At 40.6% G+C, this 18278-nt stretch overlaps 1 protein-coding gene across 1 annotated transcript in view; it reads right to left on the bottom strand.

Moving 5' to 3' along the window:
• Positions 1 to 535: 535 nt before the first annotated feature.
• Positions 536 to 18278, bottom strand: part of TIGAR (TP53 induced glycolysis regulatory phosphatase) — a 32723-nt gene continuing 14980 nt past the window's right edge. The window contains exons 4-6 of the mRNA XM_028121241.2: positions 7384 to 7461; positions 3680 to 3790; positions 536 to 2607 (exon numbers count right to left, since the gene is read on the bottom strand). Of these exons, the coding sequence (XP_027977042.1) occupies positions 2176 to 2607; positions 3680 to 3790; positions 7384 to 7461 (621 nt within the window). The 3' untranslated portion in view covers positions 536 to 2175. The remainder of the gene's footprint in view (positions 2608 to 3679; positions 3791 to 7383; positions 7462 to 18278) is intronic.

The following is an 18278-nucleotide window of genomic DNA, read 5'->3' as shown; positions in this document are numbered from 1 at the left end:
CTAGTAGGATACGATAATGGACAAGACACAATGATCTGACTTAATAACGAAAAACACTTATATGAAAAAAATGCTTAATAAACGTCATGTAAAAGGCAAGTAAACTGGAAGATATTTGCAATGTTACCTCTGCAGCTCACTAAGAAAAAGCCAAAGAGTCCAACAGAAAACCGGGCAAAGAGCATAGACCAGTGATTCACCAGTGAGGGGATCCTGTCAGTACACATGAGAAAAATGCCCAGACTCGTTAGGAATCACGTACAAGCTCGTCAAAACAATGACATTATACTTTTCACTCATCAGATTCGCAGAATTTCATCAGACAGCATCAAGTGTTGACAGAAATATAAAAAATAGGAACTTTTGAAAATTGCCAGTGAGACTGAAAACCAGGCCGGCAACTTTGAAAACCCATTGACTCTTGTCAAACTGGAGATGCACATTTTTTATGCCACAGAAGGTTGTTCCCTGAAAGAAAATACTGAATATACCCAAATGTCCACTACAGGAGACCAAATGAACAAAATGTGCCACATTTATTTAATAGAATACAGTGATAGTAAGTACATCCATATATACATAGCAACATAGATAGAACCCCATGATACAGTAATTGAAAATACAGAATACCGATTGATGATATTTATGTACATTTGAAAAAACACTGAAGCAATTCCGTTTCCTTAGGATCCTAGGTAAATGGTCAGGAACAGATGAATGTACGCACAGATGCACCGCGGTGGTGGCCTCTGCAGAGTACAAGAGGGCACGGCACCGCAGGGACTGGTTAAAGGAACTTCACTTACATCTCAGTGTGTTACTTCGTTAAAAAAAATAATAATAATAAAGCAAAAAGGAAGCGGGGAAGTTATTACTTCTGGATGGTGAGAATGCGGACATTTATTATATTTATTATTATTTGTCCTTTTCGCTTCCCTTTTCAAGTTCTCCGTTGCAGAGCCCTCCCTCTAGTGCTCAACCACAGGCTCTCTTCCAACGCTGACAGGAGAGGGGCACGGATGGACCCGCTGAGAACACTGCTAACACTGAACGTTACCTAGGACTTACAAGCTGTCCACGGTAAATTTGGACTACACGTGATTTTGGCCTTAACCGACAAACTTTAGTATTAACACTCTTGTAAGGTGGGACTCAGCATTCATCAGCATGATAACTTAAAAGCAAACCACATGGAAAACACTTTCATTTCGGTGAGGATTTTTTGAGGGGCCGATCTTGTGTACAAAATTCAGTTAACCAAAATCCCTTTGCTCCAGTGCCATCTGGTGGAAAAAAGAGGCAACTGTACCTTCCACAAAACCCCACAGTTGGGGTTACTGGAGCAACATTCTTTCCAAGGAAGCATCCCCTTTCCTTCTGAGGTTACTGTGTAGTACACCAGTAACCATTCACTCTCATTAGAGCCTTCCCCAAACTAAATTCTTCAGCCTATTAGTTAGATAAGAAAGAGATGCTCTTTTGTCTTCTTTTGCGCAGAGATTCCTTCTTCAATGTTTCTTAGTCAAATGATGCTTTCCATTCTTCCTCACCAGACCAATCTGCAATCATAATCTCCATTCGTCCACATTTCAAACCCTCTATAGTAAAAAATTCTAACAGTTGATTTCTATATTAAAAATTTTAGTGTCATTTTGCTTTATACAAAACTGAGGATGGTTAAGAATTTTTCATTTAAAGGACTTTTAAAATACAGTATGTTCTCACTATAAATATGCAATGGGAATTATAAATAGTTCCTTCTTTTAAGCACTGGACGATATAGTAAAAAACACACAGTATCTTACGCAAGAGCCAATAAAACAGGCTAGATTTTTCAGATATTAAAGAAAAAGAACAAAGAAAATGAAAAAAAACATAGTTACAAGGTCATGAATCCCTCAATTTGCAATACTGAATTCCTTGATTCATTTACAATCTAGAGATGTAACTGAACAGGGTGGTAAAATTACTTTGGAAAAAGCCAACTGTACTCAAGAGAAAATAAGTCAATCCCAAATGGTTTCCATTAGTATTCTCTGTGGCCACGATTCCATTCAAGCTTTATAACCTGCTGTAATAGCTTTTTAACTGTTTCCAAATCAGTGCTAGCAGAGGATGGAAACAAAGCCAAAGGCACTCCCTCAGAAGTTCAAAATTCTGATGTAGATTTAAATTTTAGCGAGTTTCAGTCCCTCCATTCAGATGATCCTGTAGGTACATACAAACACACTGAATTGTTGGCTTCACTTCTCTTCCTTTCTCAAAGTTTATGATAAAGAGACTAATCCCTGTGTTGGGACTGACTGACATAAATTCGGATTTGTTCAGAGTTGAGGGTAAGGAACACTTAAGGTCAGTCAGAAAATAATTAAACAGGCTTTTCATGTAAGCGCCATGACTCACAACTAAGACACTGGCGGCTAATCCTGGTGCACCACTGTCTGCATTAGATTCAGAGGCACAGGTTTTTCCTAAAGGAAATATCTCTGCCAGAGAAGTTTCCAGACAGTTGCTTGGAGCTCCTTGGGAAAACTGTTCATTCTGACCTGCTTCTTGAAGGATCAGTTGACAAAGAATATCGAAAAAGTCTTTTCCACGCATTTTCACCTACAAGAAAAGAAATTAAAGTGCCATTAATGATTGTCTTAAAACATAAACATAAAACACAACTGACTGGATTTTTCTAATATGTCAACATAAAGTATTACATAAGCAGTGAAATTCTGTTTCCACTCACTCGATCAGCAGCAAACGCCTACCATACTTCCGGAGTGACGGAAGCGCACTGGGGGACAAAGAAGAGTAAGATACAATTCCTAATCCCTTACTTCACAGCACTTACAATCTAGTTAGGGCGACTTACACGGGAAAAAGGAGCCCACAGAAGTGTTAACTAGGTAACGACATCTAGAGCACGTCAACTGGGTTAGAGCAACCATCAACAAGGACACAAAATCTTGCCTTTACTAAACTAATAGAAAGTCTTTCCAAGAAAATTATGAAAATAACAAACGGGAAAAAAATCCCCAATAATGCAATTCAAAAGCAGAACACTCCAAAGAAAGGCAAGCGCGGTGATGGGGTCACTTACAAGAGCTAAAGACGCAGGAGGAGAGGCTTGAAGATTGCGAGTGTTGAGTTACTTCGCCTGGAGTGTTCTGCCTACCACTGTCCTCAAACAGCACCGCACTGCTCCCCTGCCTACTACTACCACTGCTGTGGGTACCGCTGCAGACTCCGAGACTCTCCTTCAAGTATCACCCGATAACACACGTCCTTTACACCCAGTACTGGCAATGACTGTCGATGTAACAGTAAATAAGGAAGACAGTTTAAAAAGGAAAAACAGGGGTGTCTGCCTTCGGCTTGGGTCATGATCCCAGGGTCCTGGGATCGAGCCCTACATCGGGCTCCCTGCTCCCTCTGCCCCTCCCCCTGCTTGTGTTCCCTCTCTCGCTGTGTCTCTCTCTGTCAAATAAATAAATCAAATCTTTAAATAAATAATAGCAAAATAAAAAGGAAAAACAAACACACTGCACAGAGTTGTTTTATAAACCAAACAACTTTCAAACTGCTTAGCTAAGATTTAGAGACATCTCATTTACAAAAGAAACCCAATTTTAGCTATTTTGACATGGGCAAGATCAACTACGTGGGAACTCGCCCCAGGGCTACGTACCTGGTCTAAGGTCTCTCCTCCGGGTGGTGTGAACATAGGGCATTCTTCCCCAGCTGCTTTGGCCATTGCCCTTAGCTCACTTAGGGCCCTGCCTTCTGCAACCCCGTATTTCTGCAATGGTCCAAAAGACAAAAGTGCCTCAAATGAACTTGCGATACATTGATTAAGTACATGCTTACAGCAAACTTGGGACAATCATTCTGGCAAGAGGCTGGGTTTCTTTCCACTTACTTTATTATATCTTTTAAACTTATAATGAGAACATACTCGGTAGAGGCTGCAAACCCTAGAAATACAGTTGACACCTTGAATTGTACACTGTCCAGATGGGTTGTATGGAACAACACACCAAGTAGACAGTGGGGCTTTACTGGAAAAATACAGAGACTTGCACAGACTCCAGGGCCAGAGACCAACATATGAAGTGCACCAAGTCAGCCACCTCACATCCACATGTACTATCTCATTTGATCCTAACAAGAGCACTATGAGATGGGTATTTTCAGCTCCATATTTATAAATGGGAAAGCTGAGTTTCAGAGAGGTTAAGCAACTGGCCTGTACTCCCACAGCCAATAATCAGCAGAGTTGAAATTCAAACCCAGATCTGTATGTTTTCAAAGCTCATTAGCTCTTTAGATTCGTAAAGACTGAGCCATAGCAAAGGACACAGAAGTCACAAAAGAAATACAAGTGACCAAGAAACACAGGAAATCTACAATGTAAAAATTAAAATGGCACCTTTCAGAAACTATTAAATTAGAAGACCAAAGACACTACCAATAGCTAGTGTTTATGTAGGAAAAACTTTCTCCTACATCATTCATGGAAGTATAAACTGGCTCAGCTTTTCTAGAAGGAAATTTAGCAATATGTATAAAAGGCTTTAAAAAAAAGAACACTCTCAAAAATTCCACTTCTAGGAAATGTATTAGGTACGTGTATAAAGAACTACAAAGAGGTTTATTTTAACATTATTTATATCAGTGGAAAATCTAGTCACAACCTAGGTGTCCACCAGTAGTAGCTATGCAACTTCTATATACTGGAATAATGCAGTCACTAATTAGGTGATCATATCCGTGTGCATTCATTAGCACTGAAATACACAGGGAGAAAAGCTAGTTAAAAAAACAACACATATAGGGGCACCTACATGGCTTAGTCGGTTGAGCGTCTGACCCTTGATTTCAGCACACGTCGTGATCTCAGGGTCATGAGACTGAGCCCCATGTGTCGGGCTCCCTGCTCAGTGGGGAGTCTGCTTGAGATTCTCTCCCTCTCCCCCAACTTGCACTCGCGCCCCCTCTAAAATAAATAAATAAATCTTAAAAAAAAAAAAAACCCACCACATATAGTAGGGGTACATTTAGAAAAAGGCATACACAATCAGATAGACTGACAAACACGAAAAAAAGTCAAGAGCACACATACCAAAATGTTCACAGTATTTGTGCATGGTAGAAATTTTTAACTGTATTTTTCCCCAAACTGTTCTTACTTTTAATTCCCTACAATAGTAACAGATTACTTGCATAATAAAATATTTAATAAAATATGTAGAGATAAACCACCATTTATGGTTTCACACTGACGATGCCCCAAAATGCTAACACCACCATCAGACAGAAGTCCGACAACTAAATGTTCTTTTTTTATAAGACCATATGCACAATTGTCAGGTGCTCCTCCAATTCCCAAGTTCAAATTCTTACATCCTCAATTATAATGGGAACAACCTCTATTATAAAGGAGAACATTAAAAATCATTACTTGGTTTGTTTTTTCAAGAACGGAAACATCCATTCATTAAATACTCCAAATGCTACATTGAAACATGTCAGGCAATGAGGCGAGAGCAGTGAAGAGACCAGGAGGGACACGCAGCTCCCCACCCTTGCTGAGACTGTAGTGTGGTGGGTACTAACCTAGAACAGTAAGGGAACAGCGCCGTAATGGAAGGAACTACCGGACATAGACACACACAGCAGAGATGGCTAATCTGCATTTGTGGGGCTGCAGAAGGCCAAAGCCTTGGGGTGAATGGAAGTTGGCCAGGTGTGGAGAGCATGTATCCCGGGCAGATTTGGAAGTTCAGTGAGGAAAGAGCACAGGATGCTTGGACAACTCTGAGAAGATCCGTGAGAGGCCTATCACCAGTGGTCCAGAACATGGAATCCAGGGCCAGATGGCCTCAATTTGAACCTGAGCTGTGCCATGGACTAGCTCTATGATGCTGAGCACAGACTTGACCTCTGTGTGCCTTGCTTTCTGCAACTGTAAAAATGAGGTTTTTAAGTCTTCACAACATGGGGGTGTTGTGAAGATTAACAAACCTGCAGGGCTCGGAGCAGGGCCAGAGTGTAGGGAGTGCCATGCAAATGCTCGCTAATTATTATTAAGGCCAGGCACAGAGCACAGAAAGAGGACGGAGGCAGATGGAGGCAACAGATCATATCCTACGGCACGCTGACAGGCCAGGCTGGAGCTTGGACGGCCTCCTGAAGGTAAAACAGAAACAGGGAACTGTTCTATACAGGTGTGCAGCAACCACGTTTTCCGGATGACTCTGGCTGCAGCACGGAGATGAGATGCGAAAAGCGAGCGCCAGTCAGAAGACAGGAGGATCGTTGTTCCCAGTGAGCTAGGAGACAGAGGACACTGAGGGCAGTAGGACGGCAGCAGTGGGTTAAGGAACTACTACACAACAGCAGCACTGACAAGATGATGGTAGGATGTGCACATGGGAGGCAAGTTCAAGTCAAAAATGTGTGGTTTGAACAACTGGGTAAAGCAGGGGCCGGGGAGAGAAAAGGTGGTGCATTCCACTGAGCTGTGGGGCACACACAGAGATAAAAAGTAGGTAGTTTGAGACGTGAGCTTAGGCAAGAGCTCTCAGCTAAACATATATATATGAACATCAACTGAAATCACAGGAGAGGATGAAGCTACTCAGGAAGAGAGCGGAGTGAGAAGAGACAGCGCAGCCAATGATCACACTCTCCCTACTGTAGGTGACAGGCCTCGCTCAGCACTCCGCTGAACTCACGATGCTTGTCTGGCACTGGAACTGGGTTCCCAGGCACAGAGCGAGCCTCTCCAGGCAGTATCTCTGTGGAAGTTGTAGTATATATTTGGATGAGAACAGAGAACACACGCAAGTTATGAAAAGCAATTCTTTAGAGATCCCCAGCCATTTGACATTTCTATCCAGGTACAGAAGAAATCACAGGGCTGCCAGGGACATTAGCCTGCTTAAAGGCCTGTACGAAAGAGCAAAAACTGCTCTAGGAGGAGACGTGGGGTCAAATCTTAGATCTGAAAGTGAGATGTGGCTTTAGCTAAATTGCCATTTCAGCAAGAGTCATTTCTGATAAATAAAATGGGCATAAGAAAGTCTATTGAAGCTTAAAATTGAGAAGTAGGATGGGGAGCTGACAAGAGAACTGTGCACTTTTACCTCCAACTCTTTTGTACTAGTTCTTATGAGCAGACTTTGCTTTTATAATTTAGGATGCCTACCTCACACAAATTTAATAACTAAATAAGATACTATGTATGAGCGTATATAACAGCCACGGTCACATAGCAGGTTCTTAACATATATTAGCTGATTCCACACCCTTATCAAGAATGCATCAGATCAACTGAGGTGGTTTACTGATAATTTATGGTGAAGGATAATATATAAGTAAGCTACTTACTCTTTCTCGAAGTCTTGAATCATACTTTACTGTCAAATCTTTGCAAACTTTGCTCTTCTCCAAAATCCCATGCACGGTCTGAAAATGGAAAGACAACGTTTTCTTTTCTCATAAAAACAGTCATTCTGGCCAAAATGTCAAAATACAGCACAGCAAAATCAAAAAGAATTAGAGGGGCGCCTGGGTGGCCCAGTCCATTAAGCGTCTGCCTTCGGCTCAGGTCATGATCCCGGGATCCTGGGATCCGAGCCCCGCATCGGCCTCCCTGCTCAGTGGGGAGCCTGCTTCTCCCTCTCCCTCTGCCACTCCCCCTGCTTGTGCTTGCTCTTTCCCTCACTCTCTCTCTCTCTCTCAAAGAAATAAAATCTTAAAAAAAAAAAAAACTAGAAATAATTTTCCTTCATGAAAGTTACCTCTCTTCTGTACTGCTCATCCTTCGTCTCTTCACACAAATTTGGATTATTTCCTTCTGTGCTATCTTCTAGTTCAGAGGTCAGCAAACTATAGCCCAAATCCAGACTGAGGCTTGTTGTTGTGAATGAAGATCTATTAGAACACAACCCCTTACATATTGTTTGTGGCTGCTCTCACGGTACAACAGCAGAGCTGAACAGTTGTGATAAGACAGCATACAGCCCATAAAACTTAAAATACGTACTATATGGCCCTTTACAGAAAAGGTTCCAGTTCATTAATTCTCCATCCAGGTGTGCCTAAACTGCTGTTAAACCCATCTACTGAGTCTTAATTTCAGTTACATTTTCAGTTCAAGAATTCACGCTTGGTTCTTCTACATCGTTTCCAGTTCTCTGCTGAAATTCTCAGTGTCATTTTTTAATCTATGCGTTCAGTGGCTATTTTAAAGAACGTGTCTGGTAACCAGTAATTGAAGAACTCCTGAAGCTGTTTCTGTTGTCTTTTGTTTGGGCTCATTTTTGTTCATGTTCCTTTCTCTCGTGATGTGCCTGGTTATTTTTGATCAACAAGACACTGTATTTGCAAAATTGTAGAAATAAATTTAAGTCCACAACCTGCCTTTTTAATCCCCTCCCCACGAAGTAAACACTGTCATCATTATGATTCTGTATTATCAATATTTGTTTACATTTACCTTTACCAGTGTCTTTGCTCACCAATCTTTTCTAAAACTCAGACCTCCCTTCTGGCATTATTTTCCTTCTTCCGTTAGCCTTTCAAAGTTTCTTTATAGCCTGTTTGTCCGAAATGTCTTCATATCACCTACAGTCTAGACAATTGTTTTTGCTGGGTATAAAACTCTAAGTTAGTCTTTATTATCACTCAGTGCATTAAAAAAAAAATTATTACCAATACTAACAAATTTGTTGATAGTCTAATATTGGCCATTAGTGGATGATGTTTGTCCTTCTTTGGAGTTTTGCAATTTTGTTACTGTAAGCGTAGATATGGGTTTCTTTTTATTTACCTTGACAGGGATTTATCACCCTTTCTAGATCTGTGATCTTTCAACAGTTCTGTAAAATTATCAACTGTGACTTCTTCGACCCCTTTCCCATTTTATTTATTTATTTTTAAAGATTTTATTTATTTATTTGACAGAGACAGAGAGACAGCGAGAGCAGGAACACAAGCAGGGGGAGTGGGAGAGGGAGAAACAGGTTTCCCACTGAGCAAGGAGCCCGATGTGGGACTCGATCCCAGGACCCTGGGATCATGACCTGAGCCAAAGGCAGACACTTAACAACTGAGCCACCCAGGCGCCCTACCCCTTTCCCATTTTAAATACCTCCTTCTGAAAGACACCAGACCTCATCATATTCTTGATTTCTTTTAAACTCTCATATTTTTAATATATTCATTACACTGTGCTACATTTCAGTTACTATCTTACATTTACCTATGAGCTAATGATTATTTTGGCCATGTTTAATCTAATAACTTAGTACATCCCCTGAGTTTCTTCTTTTTGGTTTATTAACTTGTTCTGCATTTTTAAAACAATTTTATTGAGGTATAATTTACAACAAAAAATATACCTATTCCTAAGTGTACAGTTCACTGAGTTTTAAAAAATATATATACCTTTCTAAATACCACCAAAATCAAGATATGGAAGAATTCTGTCACCCTAAAAGATTCCTTTGTGTCTTTCCTAGTTGATCCCCCTCACTCCTGGCCCCTGGCAACCACGGATCTGCTTTATGTAACTGAAGATTAGATCTGTCTTTTCTAGTCTCCCATAAATGGAGTCCTACACTGTGTACTCTTTTGTGCCTGGCTTCTTTTGTTCAGCATGTTTTTGAGACTTTTCCATGTTGCTGCTGAGCTGTACTCCACCGTGTGAATGCATCACAGTTCACTTATCCATTCACCTACAGATGAACACAGGTGATCCGACTCTTTGCTTATTATAAACAAAGGTGTTAAAAAATTATATACAAGTCTCTCTGTAAACACACGTGATTTCTCTTGGATAAATTCTTAGGATGGAAATTGCTGGATCATATGATTAGTGTATGTTAAACTTCCACTGTTTTCCAAAGCAGTTGCTCCATTTTACATTCTCACTAGCAATATAGGAGTTCTAGTTGTTCCACATTTTTTTATCTTTTTTTAAAAAAGATGTTTTATTTATTTATTTGAGAGAGAGAGAGGGCGCAAGAGGGGGGAGGGCTGGCAGGGAGCCTGCAGTGGGACTCGATCCTAATCCAGGATCCCGGGACTCCAGGATCATGACCTGGCCTAAGGCAGTGGCTTAACCAACTGAGCCACCCAGGAGCCCCCACATTCTTTTATCTTTTTAATTTTTGGCATTTGCAAATATTTGTGTAATAGCATCTTATTATGGTTTTAATTTGCATTTCCATTAAGATCACTTCTGCCAAGCATCTTTTCATCTCCTTACTGACCTTCCATATTCTCTTTTGTGAAGTGCCTGGTCAAATTCAAATCTTTTGCTCATTTTGAAGTGGGTGTTTGTCTAATTACTGAGTTGAAAAAAATTTAGATAAAAAATTTAGATAAAAATATCTAGATAATTTGTCAGATATATACACACACATACATTAGATATGTAATATACACATTCATAATTTCCTCCCAATCTGCATCTTGTTTATGCTTTGCACTAAGAAACCTTTATAAAGATTTTTCTCTGTTTTCTTATAGAAAATATATAGATTTAGCTTTTAGATTTGTGCTGAGATCAACTACAAGTTAATTTTTGTGTTATAGGAACTAAAGGCAAAAGTTCATGTTTTTCCACATGGATAGCCCATTGTTTCAGCATATTTTATTGAAAAGAGTATCTTTCAAGTGCTGAATTACCTTGGCACCTTTGTAAAAACCCAATTAATAAAAAGATTCTGACTTCCAGGGAAGATGGCAGAGTAGGAGGAACCCAGGTTTACCTCCTTCCACGGATACAACAAGGTAACATTCACATCAGTGTAAATAACCCAGAAAATGACCCAAAGACTGGCAGAACAAATTCCACAACTAAAGGTAGAGAAGAGGCTACAATGAGATGTGATGGAGAGCAAAATGGGCCCATGGGCCACCCACAGGAGGGAGGGAGCCAAAGGCCTGTTGAAGGAAGAAAAACAGACCCTCGCATCGGGAAGCCCCTGTGAGGAAGACAAATCCCTCATAACATTTGGCTTTGAAAACCAGAGGGTCCAAACTTTCTGAGTTCTTACACCCAGCAGGACTTAAAACCTGGAATTTAAAAGATCAACAGGACTGGGTCTGGGAGAGCCCCGAGGGCAAGAGGAAGCTGAGTCCAAGCCCTTAAAGAGACTCAGAGACTATGACTTATGCCACAGATTTACAAATGGATTCAGATATAACCAAGATGTCGGAGATGGAATTCAGGCTAGCAATTGTGAAGAAAATGGCTAGAATGGAGAAATCAATTAATGGCAACATAGAGTCTCTAAGGGCAGAAATGAAAGCTGAATGGGCAGAATTTAAAAATGCTATCAATGAGATCGAATCTAATCTAGATAATCTAACAGCTAGGGTAAGTGAGGCAGAAGAATGAATTAGTGACCTAGAAGACTAATTAATAGACAAAAAAGGAAACGAGGAGGCCAGGGAAAAACAACTCGGAATCCATGAAAATAGAATCAGAGAAATAAGTGACACCATGAAACGTTCCAATGTCAGAATTATTGGAATCCCTGAGGGGGTGGAGAGGGAGAGGACTAGAAGATATATTTGAGCAAATCATAGCTGAGAACTTCCCTAATCTGGGGAATGAAACAAACATTCTTGTCCTAGAGGCAGAGAGGACCTCCCCCAAGATTAAGGAAAACGGGCCAACACCCCAGCATGTAATAGTAAAACTGGCAAATCTTAGAACCAAGGAAACTATCTTAAGGGCAGTTAGGGGGAAGAGATTCCTTACATACAGAGGAAGGAACATCAGAATAACATCAGACCTATCCACAGAGACCTGGCAAGCCAGAAAGGCCTGGCAAGACATATTCAGGGTACTAAATGAGAAGAACATGCAGCCAAGAATACTTCATCTGGCACGACTTTCACTTAAATGGATGGAGAGATGCAGAGCTCCCAAGGCCAGCAGAAACTGAAAGAATATGTGACCACTAAGCCAGCCCTGCAAGAAATATTAAGGGGGGTTCTATAAAAGGAGAAAGACCCCAAGAGTGATATATAACAGAAATTTACAGGGACAATATAAAAACAAGGTCTTCACAGGCAACATGATGACAATAAATTCATATCCTTCAATAATGACTCTCAATGAGAACAGCCTAAATGGTCCCATAAAATGGCAGAGGGTTGCAGACTGGATAAAAAGACAGGACCCATCCATACGCTGTCTACAGGAGACTCATTTTGAACCTAGACATATATCCAGACTGAAAGTGAAGGGATGGAGATCTATCTTCCATGCCAACAGACCTCAAAAGAAAGCTGGGGTAGCAATTCTTATATCAGACAAATTAGATTTTAAGCTAAAGACTGTAGTTAGAGACACAGAAGGACACTTACATCATTCTTAAAGGGCCTATCCAACAAGAAGATCTAACAGTTGTAAATATCTACGCCCCCAACATGGGAGCACCCATCTACATAAACCAGCTGCTAACCAAAAGAGTCATACTGATAACAATACATTATTTGTAGGAGACCTCAATACTCCACTCTCAGCAATAGACAGATCATCTAAGCAGAAAATCAACAAAGAAACAAGAGCTTTGAATGACACACTGGACCAGATGGACCTCATAGATATATACAGAACATTCCACCCTAAAACAACAGAATACTCATTCTTCTCGAGTGCACATGGAACTTTCTCGAGAACAGAGCACATACTGGGTCACAAATCAGGTCTCAACCGATACCAAAAGACTGAGATTATTCCCTGCATATTCTCAGACCACAATCCTTTAAAACTGGAACTCAATCACAAGAAAAAAATTGGAAGAAATTCAAACACTTGGAAGCTAAAGACTACTCTGCTCAAAAATGTTTGGGTCAAACAGGAAATCAAAGAACTTAAACAATTCATGGAAACCAATGAGAACAAAAACACATCAGTCCAAAACCTATGGGATACAGCAAAGGCGGTCCTAAGGGGGAACTACATGGCCATCCAAGCCTCACTCAAAAAAATAGAAAAATCCCGAATTCACCAACTCACTCTACACCTTAAAGAACTAGAGAAAAAGGAACAAATGATGCCTAAGCCACGCATCAGAAGAGAAGTAATTAAGATTAGAGCAGAGATCAATGAATTAGAAACCAGAAACACAGTAGAGGAGATCAATGAAACCAGAAGCTGGTTCTTTGAAAGAAATAATAAGATCAATAAACCACTGGCCAGACTTATCCAAAAGAAAAGAGAAAGGACCCAAATTAATAAAATTATGAATGAAAGGGGAGAGATCACAACTAATATCAAAAAAACAGAAACAATTATTAGAAATTATTATCAACAACTATATGCCAATAAACTGAGCAATCTGGATGAAATGGAGGCTTTCCTGGAAACCTATAAACTGCCAAGACTGAAACAGGAAGAAACTGACAACCTGAATAGGCCACTAACCAGTAACGACATTGAAGCAGTGATCAAAAACCTCCCAAAAAACAGGAGTCCAGGGCCTGATGGATTCCCTGGGGAATTCTACCAAACATTCAAAGAAGAAACAATACCTATTCTCCTGAAGCTCTTTCAAAAAATAGAAAGAGAAGGAAAGCTTCCAGGCTCATTCTATGAGGCCAGCATTACCTGGCCAAACCTGGCAAAGACCCCATCAAAAAGGAGAATTTCAGACTGATATCCCTGATAAATATGGATTCCAAAATCCTCAACAAAATCCTAGCTAACAGGATTCAACAATATATTAAAAGGATCATCCACCACGACCAAGTGGGATTTCTCCCCGGGATACAAGGGTGGTTCAACATTCACAAATCAATCAATGTGACAGAACGCATTAATAAGAGGAGAGAGAACCATGGTCCTCTCAATTGATGCAGAAAAAGAATCTGACAAAATACAGCATCCTTTCCTGATTAAAACTCTTCAGAGTATAGGGATAGAGGGAACATTCTTCAAGATCATAAAATCCATCTATGAAAAACCCACAGCGAATATCCTCAATGGGGAAAAGCTGAGAGCTTTTCCCTTAAGATCAGGAACACGTCAAGGATGTCCATTCTTGCCACTATTGTTCAACATAGTACTAGAAGTCCTAGCAACAGCAATCAGACAATAAAAATAAAAGGTTTCAAATTGGCAAAGAAGAAGTCAAACTCTCTTTTTGCAGATGACATGATACTTTATGCGGAAAACCCAAAGACTCCACCCCCAATTTACTAGAATTCAGTAATGTGGCAGGATACAAAATCAATGCACAGAAATCAGTTGCTTTCTTATCCACTGACAATACAACCATAGAAAGAGAAATTAGAGAAACGATTCCATTTACAATAGCACCAAAAACCGTAAGATACCTCGGAATAAACCTAACTAAAGAGGTAAAGGATCTATACTCTAGGAACTACAAAACACTCTTGAAAGAAATTGAAAAAGACACAAAAAGATGGAAAAACATTCCACGCTCATGGATCGGAAGAATAAACATTGTTAAAATGTCTATGTTACCCAGAGCAATCTATACCTTCAACGCCATCCCAATCAAAATTCCAATGACATTTTTCAAACTGCTGGAACAAACAATCCTAAAATTTGTATGGAATCAGAAAAGACCCCGAATTGCCAAGGAAATGCTGAAAAAGACAAACAAAGCTGGGGGCATCACGTTGCCCGATTTCAAGCTATATTACAAAGCAGTGATCACCAAGACAGCATGGTACTGGCACAAAAACAGACATACAGACCAATGGAACAGAATACAGAGCCCAGATGTGGACCCTCAGCTCTATGGTGAAATAATCTTCGACAAAGCAGGAAAAAATATGCAATGGAAAAAAGACAGTCTCTTCAATAAATGGTACTGGGAAAATTGGACAGCCACATGCAGAAGAATGAAACTCGACCATCTCTAACACCACACACAAAGATAAACTCAAAATGGATGAAAGACCTCAATGTGAGACAGGAATCCATCAAAATCCTAGAGAACATAGGAAGCAACCTCTTTGACATCAGCCACAGCAACTTCTTTCAAGATTCATCTCCAAAGGCTAGTGAAACAAAAGCAAAAATGAACTTTTGGGACTTCATCAAGATAAAAAGCTTCTGCACAGCAAAGGAAACAGTCAACAAAACAAAGAGGCAACCCACCGAAGGGGAGAAGATATTTGCAAATGACACTACAGACAAACCACTGATTTCCAAGCTCTATAAAGAACTTCTCAAACTCAACACCTAAAAAACAAAGAATCAAGTCAAAAAATGGGCAGAAGACATGAACAGACACTTCTCCAAAGAAGACACAAATGGCCAAGAGACACATGAAAAAATGTTCATCATCATTAGCCATCAGGGAAATTCAAATCACATTGAGATACTACCTTAAACCAGTTAGAATGGCAAAAATTGACAAGGCAAGAAACAACAAATGTTGGAGAGGTTGTGGAGAAAGGGGAACCCTCTTACACTGTTGGTGGGAATGCAAATTGGTACAGCCACTTTGGAAACCAGTGTGGAAGTGCCTCAAAAAATTAGAAACAGAGCTAACCTATGACCCAGCAATTGCACTCCTGGGTATTTACCCCAAAGACACAGATGTAGTGAAAAGAAGGGCCATATGCACCCCAGTGTTCACAGCAGCAATGTCCGCAATAGCCAAACCGTGAAAAGAGCCGAGATGCCCTTCAACAGATGAATGGATAAAGAAGATGTGGTCCATATATACAATGGAATATTACTCAGCCATCAGAAAGGATGAATACGCAACTTTTACATCCACATGGATGGGACTGGAGGAGATTATGCTAAGTGAAGTAAGTCAAGCAGAGAACGTCAATTGTCATATGGTTTCACTTATTCGTGGATCATAAGGAATAGCATGGAGGACATTAGAAGGAAGGGAAAAATGAAGGGGGAGAAATCAGAGGGAGAGATGAACCATGAGAGACTATGGACTCTGAGAAACAATCTGAGGGTTTTAGAGGGGAGGAGGGTGGGGGGATGGGTTAGCCCGGTGATGGGTATTAAGGAGGGCACGTATTGCATGGAGCACTGGGTGTTATACGCAAACAATGAATCATGGAACACTACGTCAAAAACTAATGATGTATTGTATGGTGACTAACATAACATAATAAAATGAAATTTAAAAAAAAAAAGAGAGAGAGCACAACAAACTGCCCAACAAGATAGAATACAGAAGCAGCAGTTTCAAAAACGCCTGGGGCATACAGGAGGGAGAGTAATTTACTAATCTCAGAGCAAGTCCAGAGGGGCAACAGTCACAAGGAGACTCCTCCGGGAACAAAGGAGCTGACACGCACCATCTCCCTCCCCAGCCCCACAGCATACACACACGGCCCCTGTGGGACCCGGCGAGGCAGACATTCACTACCTAACTTGCTAACACTGCCACCCCACCCTCCAGCACCTTGTGGATCCACTGCCTCCAATACAATGTTGGCCCCGCCCAACCAGGGTGGTGCCACAGGCCTGGCAGTGCCTAAGTAGCCCCAACAGTGGCCAGCACCACTCCAAAGTGACTCCTGCCCTGGGAAGAGGGAAAGATAAGCATACACCCGAGTCACACTGTGGTCCCAGCAGTGGGCTGAAGGCAGACAACTGGTCTGACGGCAGGCCGTGCCCACCAATGAAAGCTTCTTGGAGCACAACACAGGGAAAGCGCCCTGCAGTCTGGTGCTACCACAGCTCTGGCAAATGCCTGGTCTGACTCAACTCAAGCCCAAGGCAGCCCCACCAGATTGGCCCACTAACAACACAGGGACCAAACCCTACCCACAACAGGCAAAGAGAGCCATTGTAGATGACTAGACTGAAAGCAAAAGAGGCTCAGCCTTGACAGCAGGGTGCACACAGCACACAGGAGACACCCCTGAAGAGTCAGGTGCTGGTGAAGAGGGGACACTGTGCTGCAGCACATGACAGGACTTCTTCACAGGCCACAACTTGCAACAGCAGGAGATGTAGCTGACTTTCCTGACACACAGAAGCAGACACAGCGAGTTATACAAAATGAGGAGATAGGGATATGCCCCAAATGAAAGAACAGGACAAAATCACAGCAAGAGACCTAAGTGAAATGGAGAGAAGTAATATGCCTGATAGAGAATTTAAAGTAATGCTCATATAGATACTCCCTGGAGTTGAGAAAAAAGTGGAGGATGTCAGTGAGACCCTTAACACAGAGATAAAAAACAATCAGAAATGAAGAACACACAAAATGAACTATTGGGACTTCATCAAGGTAAATTCAATAATTACCTATCAATAATGACTTTGAATGTAAACAGACTAAATGCTCCAATCAGAAGAAATAGGATGACAAAATGGATAAAAAAACAAAACCCATCTATAAGCTGCCCACAAGAGGCTCATTTCAGGCATAAAGACACATGCAGATTGAAAGTGAGGGGATGGAGAAACATTTATCAGGCAAATGGATGTCAAAAGAAGGCTGGAGTACAATACTTATACTGGACGAAAGAGACTTTGAAACAAAGACTGTAACAAGAGACAAAGAATACTATATAATAATCAACAGAACAATCCAACAAGAAGATATAACTATTGTAAATATTTATGCACCCAACATGTGAGCACCCAAATACATAAAGGAGTTAATAAGAAACATAAAGGAAGTAATTGATAGGAATACAGTAATAGTTGGGGACTTTAACATCTCCCTTACATTAATAGACAGATCATCTAAACAGAAAATCAACAAGGAAACAGTGGCTTTGAATGACACACTGGACCAGATGGATTTAACAGATAGACATATTCACAACATTTTATCCTAAAACAACAGACTACATATCCTTTTCAAGTGTACATGGAACACTCTCCAGAAGAGATCACATATTAGAGCACAAAACAAGTTTCAATAAATTCAGAAAGACCAAAGTCCTACCATGTATCTTTTCTAACCACAACAGTATGAAACTAGACATTAACCACAAGAAAAACTCTGGAAAGAGCACAAATACATGCTCTTTAACATGTTTAAATAACATGCTACTAAATAATGAATGAGTCAACCAAGAAATTAAAGAGGAAACCAAAAAGATACATGGAGACAAAACGAAAACACAAGGTTCCAAGATTTTTCTTTGGGTTGGAGCAAAAGCTATTCTAAGAGGGAAGTTTACAGCAATACAGACCTACCTCAAAAAACAAGAAAAATCTCAAAAGCAAACTAACTTACACCTAAAGGAGCTTGAAAAAGAACAAAACCTAAAACCAGCAGAAGGAAGGAGATTAT

This window comes from Eumetopias jubatus, unplaced genomic scaffold (assembly GCF_037043125.1).
Source record: "Eumetopias jubatus isolate StellerSeaLion01/CBP00866 unplaced genomic scaffold, mEumJub1_p1.0 scaffold_8, whole genome shotgun sequence".
In the NCBI taxonomy this organism is placed as follows: domain Eukaryota; kingdom Metazoa; phylum Chordata; class Mammalia; order Carnivora; family Otariidae; genus Eumetopias; species Eumetopias jubatus.
The sequence above is the reverse complement of the archived record's forward strand: the minus strand, read 5'-3'. Positions and strand labels throughout refer to the sequence as shown.